Source organism: Protopterus annectens, chromosome 2.part0, assembly GCF_019279795.1.
Source record: "Protopterus annectens isolate FY-2018-M chromosome 2.part0, PAN1.0, whole genome shotgun sequence".
Taxonomy (NCBI): Eukaryota; Metazoa; Chordata; order Ceratodontiformes; family Protopteridae; genus Protopterus; species Protopterus annectens.
Window position 1 is genome coordinate 597,366,593 of NC_056728.1, and position 12,409 is coordinate 597,379,001.

Sequence of the window (12,409 nt, forward strand, 5' to 3'; positions counted from 1 at the left end):
GTTCTGATGATGATGATGGCAACCAAATCGTACCATAATCAGTGATCATGGTGTCAGTAGTAGACTCCAGCAATGTAACATCTACGTTCTATAGACGAAGCTCCTGTGCAATTTCCCCCACAAAAACAGGATGAACCATGGGCACAAATATACCGATACATCCACAGAGGGAGTGGCCTTATCACCAATGGTACAGTCCTTCTTGGTTGCTGCAAACTCCATTGAGCAGGATGATAACCTCATGCGTTGGCATGTTGAAGGCCAAACACACCATGGATACTACCCTCTCATGAGCTGAGTGCCTTCATGGCCTCTACTCGGTGTTTGTGCAAGGCCATAATACAGAGACAGGTAGACAATTCAGCAATAGCTAAGCTGGTCTGGGGTAGTATGTGGTCTGCATGAAGATGTGAGGGAAAGCATGGGCCACATGTGCAACATTATGAATATTATTAAGAGTTTGTATGCAGCAGGTGCTTCTGTGTAGGTGCACATCATGGTCAATTCATGTCCCATTGCTGGTCCACCTCTGGTTCTGGTGAGTAGGTCCATCATAGGTGTGGGTGGGCATCACCTCTGCACTACCATCCAGTGTTGAGGACATTATGGGGTGACATTGATGTAAATTTGGGCATGATATTCATACATAGACCACCCATAGCACAAGCTGCCATTCATAGTCATGGAGCGCTCTATCCTCTGAGCATGATGTGGATTGTGCCTGCGATCTTCCCTGTAGGGAATGCCCTGTGAATGGGGATGTTCCCGGTTAGGGCATATATCTTTTGCAGGTACCATGCAGCTGTCCACCAGATCCCAGAAAAGTACTGCATCATCTGCAGGAGCACTGTCCCAGCATATACACTCACTCATGCACACACACACACACACACACACACACACACATATATATATATATATATATATATATATACATACACATATATGTGTGTGTGACAACCCAGAGTGCACGATCAGATGACACTGGAAATACTAACCCCTCACTGGCCAGTGATCCTCTGACAGCAGTAATCCTTGCATCCACTCACCCACACATACACACAATATTTGTTGCTAAAAGTTGTAACAATGGATCTCCCCACTTCTACATATGATAACTGAAATTTACCCAAAAAGACAAATTAGCTGGTTTTCTTTTCTGAGTTTCTGTTTTCACTCTGGGAGAGCTGAAATTAAGCTGTTACTCAATGTGCAGCCATCTTGAAAGCCATCATGTAGGTATTTTTAAACAATGTATGAGTTTACACATTTGGTAACCTGGGAAAAAGTGTGTGATAGTGACCAAGAAGTAAATGAAACAAAGCATCTTTCATTCATTCATCTATAATAGTTTCATCTTCCATGGATGTTTTGTGAAACCTGTTTTTAGAAATTTCAAAGACGCTGGCTTGGTAGTAATAGAGATTAGTTGCCGTTGGTACTCCATTATGGGGGGGGGGGGGGTAAGGTTAAAGAGAGTAAAAGTGACAGGATAGGAGAGTTTGCAGTACAGTGAAAGCAGTATCTGAGAGATTTGTGATCAGACAATCTTAAAATAGCTGTAGTAGGAAGTTTGTTAGCTTAGGAGAAGTTTTTTTTTTTTTTTATATTTAAAAATAATAAAAATAATTAATCTCTTTGTTTCCCTAGAGAGTATGATGAGTACGGTTTCAAGACTGTTCCAGATTATGAGATTGACGATTTAAAGCTTCTAGCCAAGATTCAGGCACTGGAGATAAAATCTAGCAATGTTTTAAACAATGAAATGACTGAGCGAACCATCAAAGCAAAATGGAAGAACATGCCAGAGCTGGTTCCATCTGATGAACTTAAAACTCTTATCCGTTATGGTATCCCAGTGGAATATAGACGTGAGGTCTGGAAATGGATTGTAAGCCATCGGTTGCAGAATGTCAGACATCAAAACCATTATGCAGAATTGCTGAAAAAATGTAAAACTACTCAACATCCAGCCTCAAAGCAAATTGAACTAGACTTGCACCGCACTTTAACTAGCAATAAGCACTTTGCTTCTCCATCCTCTGAATTTGTCCAGAAACTCAGGAGAGTTCTTTTGGCTTTTTCTTGGAAAAATCCCACTATTGGGTACTGCCAGGGACTGAACAGGTAAAGTTCTTGATTACTGAGAAGGAAATCCTATATTCTAAACAGATCATGTCGTTCAGCAGGTATACAACAGGGTTGTCCTTTGTATTGTGAGAAACAGCCCCCACCATCATAATCAACAGGTTCACTTTTTGTATTGTTTATAAAGGGTTTTAGCTTTATTTCATCTGTTTTTATTTCAAAAAGTAGGAGTGTATATGCATAAACAATTATGTATTTTATTTTTTTATGTTTTGAGGGAGGTGGACTTGGTTGTGTGGGTCCATCTTCAGCCATAATTTGTGGCAGTCAGTCAAAATGTGTTAAACATGAAATGACACACAGCAATACAATGTATACAAAATAATGGAAATTTCTGGATTGCAACTTAAAAGTGGTAGTTTTAATTATTAACGTCAAGGTACTCTAATAAAAATAATCAGATCCATTACTGTCCTTTGAATCAGTATAAAGAGAGGTAAGAGTTAGTAGGAAAATAGAAAGAGGTAGAACATTTGTAGATAATCCAGTATTTTCAAATCTACAGTTCATTTGGAGAATAAAGGAATTGTTGATCAAGACTTAGTTTTTATGTCAGGATTAGAAGGAATGTGAATGAAGGTTGCCAGGAAAAGGAGGTTGGTTTTAATGTTTTCTCTTTTTTTGAAAGTTGGTAAAATGTCAAATATTTGTCGTGAGAGAGAGCTGTAACTTAGGACGGGTTTCTGAAAAGGAATGTGCGATACCAATGAGATAACTAACAGAAGTGAGAAGAGTGGCTCTGGTGATGGTTGAGGCAGCGAGAGCCCTAGAATGATTTTTTGTAATGAATTTCTTTGCAGGGAGTAGACAATGATTTGGGTTGCAGATTTTGTGAAGTACAGATGTAGCAGAACATTTCACTGGATATGGATGTGTAACATATTAGCCTTGGATAATGACTCGATGCAGTGCTCATGTTTGGGAAATGAAATATAGGAAAATACAGGGTTTGTTTTAGCAGGTTTGAGGATGTGAGCTAGTTGCTGACTCAGCCATCGTGGGGAAGAGAAGCGACTCTGGCTGTTCTGGTGGGTGACATCTGGAAGGAGTACTGGCTCTTTCAGCCAGAAGTGTGTGAGCCTGCCAAGCGCATGCTGCTTGTAGTGTACACTGTCGCCAAGCAGGCAATACAGTGAGAAATTCAAGGCAGCAGTTGTGGGGATGAATTTATGGGGAAGGGTAGGCGACTCTCCCGCAACCTGTTTCTGCCCTGATCCATACTACCATCAGGGAAATTAATTGGACTGATAAGGCTCCACAGGTAGAAAAGGATAGAATTATAGTTGATAGAATTTCACGCATATGTACGCAGGATACACACTTTGAACAAGAAATAAATAAGTTGGAGAGTAACCTTTGTCGAAGGGGATACAATGAGAATAGAGTTAAAGATGTCATTACTAAGAGTAAACAATACAGAAGCAATAGGTCTAAGCCTTGGTTCTCCCATAGACAACATCTCCCATAGATAACAGGATGGAACATCAGTTCAGCCTAGAGCCTCACAGATGGACAATGTGAGGCTAATGTTAACATATAGTAATAATATGGGGGAATTTGTGATATAATAAAACAGAACTGGAATGTTTTGCTGACAGATGAAAAAATAGGTAAGGTAGTGGGGGAAAAAACAGTTTTTGGTTTTAGAAGAAATAAATTTTGAAGGATTTATTATGTCATGAAGGGAAGACAGAAAAAAAGTAGGAACAACTCTACACAACGTACAGGCACATGAAAATGCAGAAATTGCAAAGCATGTGATTATATTGAGGAGGCAGAATCAGGAAAACAATATTGCTTTGATTTGTATGCAGACTGTAGAACAAAGGATGTTGCTTACCTGTCTGTCAGGACTGCAGCTCATTCTATATAAGAAAAAACAACTGTATGCTGAAAAACAGAATTTTGAACCATTTGTTTTCTGTAAGATTAAAATATGAACATAATGCACTTTTCCAGCACATTTCTAAGCATGAAAATCATAAGTTTAAGTTTATGGTTATACAATGTGTAAATAAAAACAAAAGGGGAGGTGATCTGATTAATGAGACAGAGTTGAATGAAACTAAATGGATCATTGAGCTAGTAGCATACAAAACCCCAGGTTTAAATGGAGTTATATCTTTCAGACCTGCACTAAGGAAAAGGAGGGTGTGGTACAGCAGTACTGAATGTTAGCTGAAGAACTATATAAAAACTGCAGTTTCGTTTGAGTTTTGTATCTGAAGAAGGGCTTGGTCCCAAAAGCGCTCATTCCTGTGTTTTTAATTGTGTTTTAAATAAAAGTCTTGAAGCTGTTCAGCGCAGTGGCCAGTACCTGCTTTTTTCTTCTTTCCTTTGGAATTTTTTGTGGGCAGGCAGCCTTTGGTGGAGTATCTACAGTTCTTTTTAGGTAGAAAAGGATGGGCTGTAGGACTCTTGTCTCACCCTGGGTTCCCTAGCTCTCTCTCTTTTGCTACCAGTGGAACTAGTGGGCCAATTGGTTGAACATACAGGGGACATGGGGTTGGCCAAAAAAGAATATCTTTGCAGTCTGTAGGTATTTGGTGCTTAAGATGAAGGGATTCCATTTTGGACAGGACATTGTAGATTATATTGTTAATGTGGTTTTTAAAGGTGACATAGGGGCTCATCCAGGTACGTAGGTTTTTAAGGAGATATTCAGTGGTATTGCCTAAAGGATAGTGAGTAAGAAGTGTGAAATACAGAGACTAATTTATTTTGTGTCTCTATAAGCACTAAATTATTATTACTACTAGTAGTTAGTAGTATCATCATCATCATCATTTCACTTTTATTGGTTAAGTAGAGAAAACCACTTGGTAATTCTGTCCAGATTATCAATGAATGGTTTATGTAAGATATCTGTAAGGCGCTCAGAGTACCAGAAGATGAGACTGTCTATAAAGATAATAAAAATCTGAGGGATGGTTTGGCAGAGATGTGATTAACGAAAGGAGAAAACAGTAGGGAGCCGAGTATTGAATCCTGATGATACCAGTTGCAATTAGGGTGGGTGGGCAAAAAGAGGTATTAAAAAGCACCCAAATGGTTCTATTATTTAGGTAGTCATTTTACCATTGTTGTATGTTACTGATGACCCCAGTTGATGAGAGGTGTCAAAGAGTTGGATAGTCCCATAAAAATAGGACCTTTTAATTTAATGTCATGTGTGTTATTAATTTCCATGAAGGTGACAAGGGTATTGGTGATGCTATGTCTATTGCAGACGCCATGCTGGCCATGGTAGAGTAGCTTAAGAGACTCTAAATGTTCCATGGGTTCTGAAGACATAGCTTTCTCTAATTGTCTGGAGAATAGTGAGAGGATGGAAAGTGGGTGTCATTGATTAGGGGTTTTTGGTAGTGGGATGGAGACAGCTGGCTTCCAGAGTTATGGAAAGATCTATGTTAAGATAAGGAAATAAATGTATTACAGACATGAATGAAACTGGGATATCAGCTATCTGAATATGGGGATTTTAAACAGTGTAACCATTTGGTAATAGTAAAGATTTGTATGCTGCGAAGGTGGACGTAGGTGTGTTAGATGAGAAGAGAGTATTTAAACAGTGGGTGATGGAGTGAAATTAGGAGAAGAGTAGACGAGTCCAATATTGCCAAAGTATTGGGCTGTTGCCATTGCACTGGATTTGGACTTGGGGTTATCTGGTTATTGTTGCATTTTAACCTTATAATGTTTGTTCAGTTCATTCCATAGTAATTTTGCATTTTTTTTAGAGGTGTCCGACTATTTTGAGGTGTAAAGGTTTTTGCTCACTTAATCAATTTCTTACACTATTCCTTTTCTCAGAGTTCCTGACTGTTGTGTTTCAGTTTTTTTAGGTGTACCAAGTATAATTTAATTTCTTTATAGCAAATTTTAGATTGGCATAAACCCAAGGAGTGTGTTGTAATTTAATTAATCTTTTTAAGAGGTCTTGTGTATCTTGAATGGGTAGTAGTATATTGAGCAGGTATTGAAGGTCAGTATTTACTCTGTTGTGAAGTGACAGAATGAAGAAAACCCCACAGAGGCTGTACCACCCCAGACACACCTTACAATGAAAGAAGAGGAGGAGGTCACCATAGAAGAAGTAAGAATAGCACTAAGGAAAATGAAGTCAGGGAAAGAGTAGGGTCAGATGAGGTCACAACAGATATGATAAAGATGTGGGGTGAGTTAGAGAGAGATGGCTCCAGTGGGTGCTCATAGCAGTATGGAGAGAAAGGCATATCACAGATAATTGGAGAATAAGCATTCTAGTGCCAATGTACAAGAATAAAGGGGACATTCACAAGTGTGGGAGCACAGAGATAACAAAAGCGTGTCATACTGCATGAAAGGGCTGGAGAGGATGATTAATAAAAGAATATCCAGAGTAGTAGAAAATAAGATGGGAAATGAGCAGTTCAGACTCAGATCAGGATGCAGCACAACTGAACCGATGTTTGCAGTGAGACAGTTGAGAAGGAGCTTGAGATGACAGAAAAGTCCATCTGGGCATTCCTAGACTTGGAAAAGGTATATGACAAGGTCTCAAGAAAACTGATATGAATAGTCCTTTGATGGTTTAAAGTCCTGGAGACATTGGCAGAATTAGTGCAAGCTGTATACAAGGACCCAGCAACACAAGTATAAACAGTGTTTGGTCTAACAGAGGAGGTTCCCAGTGAGAGAAGGTATGCATCAGGGTTCAGCTCAGATCCCACTGCTGTTCATACTGGTGATGGACTACATTAGTAAAGTGAGTGGGGATAGATCAACAAATCTGCTACATGCAGATGATGCAACATTACAAGCAGACTCTGAACAAAAACTTCAGTAAATGACAGAGGAATGGAATGCACAGTTGAGGGCACACTAGATGAAAATGAAAACACTTTAAGACCATTGTCATATCAGCAAATGGGAGCTATCAGAACAAACTGAATTTTTTATAGAGGGGGAAAATAATAGAACAGGTTGACAGCTTTAGTAATCTGAGAGGGGTGGTTTAGAAGAAAGGATGTCTGAACTGACAAGAGTTAGGTGACTAGCCACTACACTGCTGTATTCATCTGTGCAATCCAAGAAATCTGTTGCATTCTGCTAACCATAAGTACAAATTTAAACTGTATTTTGCACTTTTAAACTGTATTTGGTATACTGCTTTTTTTTAAACTGTTCTTGCTGATTTATTGTACTTTTGTCTGCTGTAGCATAGACTAGATTCAGACCTGCTGAATCTGGTTCTGTTTGTTAAATGGAACACTACACCAGGCTATTTTTTATTGGAGAGGGCCCCCTGTGGCAGGAGAGTGCAGTTAGAACTCGTCTAATTGAAATTTGCTGGCAGAGGGCTCGGTTTTGAGCTTTTATATTGATTAAATTGTTTAATTCAGTTTGCTCATTGTTTTAACACAGCTCCACAGAGTTAAGCGACCAGACACTGCTTTGCTGTGCAATCCAAGGAACCTGTTGCATTCTGTTTAACCATAAGTACAATTTTATACTGTATTTTGCACTTTCAAACTGTATTTGCTATATTGTTTCTTTTTTTTTAAAACTGTTGTTGCTGATCTGTTGGCCTTTTTGTCTGCTGTAGCATAGACTAGATTCAGGCCTGAAGAATCTGGTTCTGTTTGTTAAATTGAGCCCAAGCTGTTTTTTGTTGGAGAGGGCCCCCTGCACCCTTGTGGCAGGAGAGTGCAATTAGGACTCATCTGATGGAAGTTTTCTGACACAGGGCTCAGTTTTGAGTTTTTTATTGATTACATTGTTTAATTCAGTTTGCTCACTGTTGCTACGTAACCCCCACGTTTGTGCATGTTTGAGCTTGTTTTAACACAGCTCCACAGAGTTAAGTGACCAGCTATTGCTCTGCTATATTCATCTGTTTACGCATAGCACACCTCTGTGCACCATCACACACTGCCATGCAGTGGGGGTAACCACTGGCGGTTTTAGATGCAAAAACTTCAGTAGATAAATTTTCCCTTAGTAGCTGCCTGTGATCCAGGAGAAAGGTCCTTAAATTGCACTTACCTGCTCAGAGAGCACCTCAGCTGCACTTTTGCCCCTTAAACAGTCCCAAAACCACTCAATCTACAATAGTCTCATACCATTTAGAGAGCCCCCCTGCTAGTATAGATCCTTTGTAGAGCACCCCATTAGTATACACCCCATATAAAGCACCCAGTTACACCACACTCCTCCATTTTCTCTCCCCATTGTGAAAACAGGATTTAACCTAGCATTATGGATGGTCAGTTTCCCTCCATTTCTCCTACCAACCTGATTGCAATGGGTATCCTGAGGCAATATAGCAACTGCCTTATGTACACTGACAATCCTCTACTCATAAATCACCCAAGTAAAGAGGTGCATTTACACTAAGAATCTGGAATTTGTGTTCTCTTGTGCACAGAACAGTAACACTGAACAGGTTGTCATGTCAGATACTACACCTCCTATGCAAACCATGCACTCAACACATGAACCATCACATGCAGAGGTACTCACCAGAAATCTACCTAAACATCAGAGACCTTCCAAACACAAACATGCTACACCTATTACAGCACCTACAGCACTCAGTACACATAAAAACACAAGCACCAGTGTCTCGCCAAATAAGCCCCTAAGGCAAAGCGCATCTAAACCAACTTTTTAGTCATATGCGACTCCATTGTTAGACACACAGATGACCCACTCACCAGGCTGGACAAGGAGAAGGTTATGGTCAGATGTCTATTGGGTGCCATGATCTGTTAGATCACACATGCACCCAAGCCTATCAACAACAAGTACCATTATGACTCCATCATTTTTCATGTTGGTGTGAATGACTTGAGACGTACTTTACTGGACTATATGAAGAGAGACATAATTGAGGTCTATGAATATGAGTGCCAGGCAGGCATGTTCTTAGCACTGAGCAGCATTCTACCCTCACCTACGATGATACCACAGTATAAACAAAAAATGATAGACTTCAACAATTGGCTTAGTTTCTGGTGTCATTCTAAGGGGATCCAGTTCCTGTCAGCCTGGGATGACTTGATTGACAGATCATGCTACTTTGCCAGAGATGGTCTTCATCTGTCACCTCTAGGCTTTCAGTTACTAGCTAAGGCACTTGCTTCCCCCATACTACCTTTTATAGGCAAGGTCTCAAGAACAAAATTTCCAATATGAAAATATCACTCGCAAGTAAATTAAAGGTTATGCTGCTAAATGCTAGGAGTTTAAATCAGAAACTGCACTCTCTAGAAACACTGCTATCCCTGGGGGATATTGACGTCTGTGCAGTCACAGAAATTTGGCTCAGGGCTGCAGAGAGTACCCCAGCCTTGCAAGGCTGCAATGTCTTCTATGCTTTCAGACTGCTAAATGAAAGTGTGAAAACCAAAATAGTAGGAGCATCTGTCTTCATCAAAGATAAATATACCTCTAGACTGGTTAGACAGGAAAGCTCCATTGAGTTAATCCCAGTTCAACTAACTGTGGGTAAGACCTCCCCCTGCAAGTCATCATTAGATATAGGCTCCCTTCAATGAACCAATATGCCCACTTGGTTTATTTAGACCTACTTGAGTCAATCAAATTACAACCAAACTCTCTAGTCATGGGCAATTTTTAACTATCCCCCCATTGAATGGGAAACTTATACAAGTACCAACATGCTCACACAAAGGTTCCTGGACTTTAACAGTAATGCCCTGGAACAAGTAGTATATAACCCCACAAGGGGCTCAAATATTCTCGACCTGGTTCTCACCAACATGGGTGACCGTTGCACCATCACTAGTATAGGACCTTCACTGGTTAAATCTGATCACAAATCAGTCACAGTTGAAGTACTGTAGCTGTAACACCTGAACCTCTCTTTGGTGAAATCAGGCAAAAAAAAAAAAATCACCAAAGCTAATTATACCATCCTAAGGGATGGAATAAATAATTTCCAAGCTCCTGTTCCCACAGATGGCATTGACAACTATACTAAGGTATACACAAATGCCCTGTACAAACATTTATACAAATGTATTGACAAAGTTGTACCTGATAGGATCAAAACAAAATCCTCAAAGGAAAACAAGCCTCCCTGGTGGACATTGTAGCATTAATAAGTTATACGACAAGAGGAAGAAGTTGCTGTCTAAGAATAAAAAAAGAGAGATCCCAGCATTGGAAGAACACCCTCCTTTGCCTGAATAAATAAATAAGACAACTTGTAAAATCCTCTAAGGGCAAATTTGAAAAAAAATTTAGCAACCATAGCAAAGGATAACCATAAGGTATTCTTCTGTTATATCCATAACCTAAAAGGTAGGCCGCAGACATGTGCTGAACTAGCTGAAGATGGCATCTCTCACTCACACTGATCCTGCCAAAATTGCCAACCTATTAGCTGACAGATTTGGCAAAAAGTTCACCCTCTGTCCATTCCAAACATTCCACAAAGCATTCCCTCTACATCTCCTCCACCTTGCATCCCCAAAGAGCAAGTCATTAATGCAGTCTCCAAGGCCAAAAACACAGCATCTATGGGACTGGATGGCATCCCAGGTTGCATTTTAAATGTTCTAAAACATGAGTTAGCAACTCCATTATATACTCTTTTCAGTCGCAGCCCGAGTACTGGTTTTGTCTCTGCCGAATGGAAAACAGCAACCAAAATCCCCCTTCATAAAAGGGGAACAGCAACAGACGCTGGGAACTGCAGACCCATAAGCTTAAACAGCCTTATCTGTAAGGTCATGGAACAAATCATCATGGATCTTATAAATGAAGGTATAGGTGATCTCCAAACCCTTGATCTGACAAAGTTTTGTTCGGTCACAGGCAGATCATGCCTGTTAAACCTGGTGGATTTCAAAAATCTCATCAGAACCATAGACAAAGGCAAATCTGTCCATACAGCCTACCTTGACTTAGCCAAGGCCTTCAACACAATCCCACATTCGGGCATCATTGAAATTGAATATCAGCCCTTATGTCATCAGGTGGGTTGCTAACTGGCTCACTAACAGATCACACCCAGTCAAAGCTGGGGACTTTACCTCAACCAGCAGACCTGTCATCAGTGAGGTTCCAGGGTTTAGTGCTGGCCCCCTATTGTTTGGAATATACTTCTCACAAGTTCAGGCCAAAACAGAAGGGTTGTGGCTGGCTGACTGCTGATGACTGCAAATCACGTGCAGTCATTGAATCCCCAAACAATGTCAATATACGAGGGTCTTACACAAACCAGTGATTGGTGCCAAAGCCATGGACTCAAACTCAATGCAAAAAATGCATTATCATCCCCTTCAGTAAAAACAATGTCCCTGTAGACTATTATATAAATAATAATGCCCTAAGTAAAAACTAAGCAGTGAGAGACTTGGGAAAACAAGTTGACTGCAGCCTAAACTTTAACCACCATGTGTCTATTGTGGTACGGAAGGCATTCTACGTCACAACCTCATTAACAAAGGCATTGCCTCAAGTTTGAAAGAGGTCATAACACCCCTATAGTCGACCCTCATCAGGCCAATAATTGAGCAGAATGCACCCTTTGGTATATACCTTACCAGACACCTGCAGCAACTTGAGAGACCTCGGAGATTTCTAACCAACCATGTATGTGTGTATATATATATATATATATATATATATATATATATATACATATATATACATATATATATATATATATATATATATATATATATATATATACATATATATATATACATATATATACATATATATATATATATATATATATATATATATATATATATATATATATATATATATACATATATATATATATATATATATATATATATATATACATATATACATATATACATACATACATACATTATATATATATATATATATATATATATATATATATATATATATATATATACACACACACACACATACACACACACGCACGCACACACACACACACACACACACACACACACACACACACACTTACTTGTTTCCTCTTTTTGTATTAGGTGTAGTTGTGGGGTTTTTGTTGGGCAATACCTTTTTCTTCTGACCGTATCAGGGAGTTTTTACTCCTGCTTCTTAGCCTTAGCTCCTCTTGACTCTTGGGTGCTTGCCTAGCATTCTCATTCTCTCAGTTTTAATTAAAACAAAAAGCAATTTTCCATTAGTTAGCTACTGTACGTGCGTGCGCGCACACACACACACACACACATGTATATATATATATACATACATATATATATATATATATATATATATATATATA

At 39.3% G+C, this 12,409-nt stretch overlaps 1 protein-coding gene across 3 annotated transcripts in view; it reads left to right on the forward strand.

The window, feature by feature from the left end:
- The window catches only part of TBC1D2 (TBC1 domain family member 2), a 1,250,316-nt gene that overhangs the window by 939,202 nt on the left and 298,705 nt on the right, over positions 1–12,409 (forward strand). For all 3 annotated transcript variants that reach the window (XM_044060977.1, XM_044060978.1, XM_044060979.1), the window contains one exon: positions 1,651–2,127. In XM_044060977.1, coding sequence (XP_043916912.1) covers positions 1,651–2,127 — 477 coding nt within the window. The remainder of the gene's footprint in view (positions 1–1,650; positions 2,128–12,409) is intronic.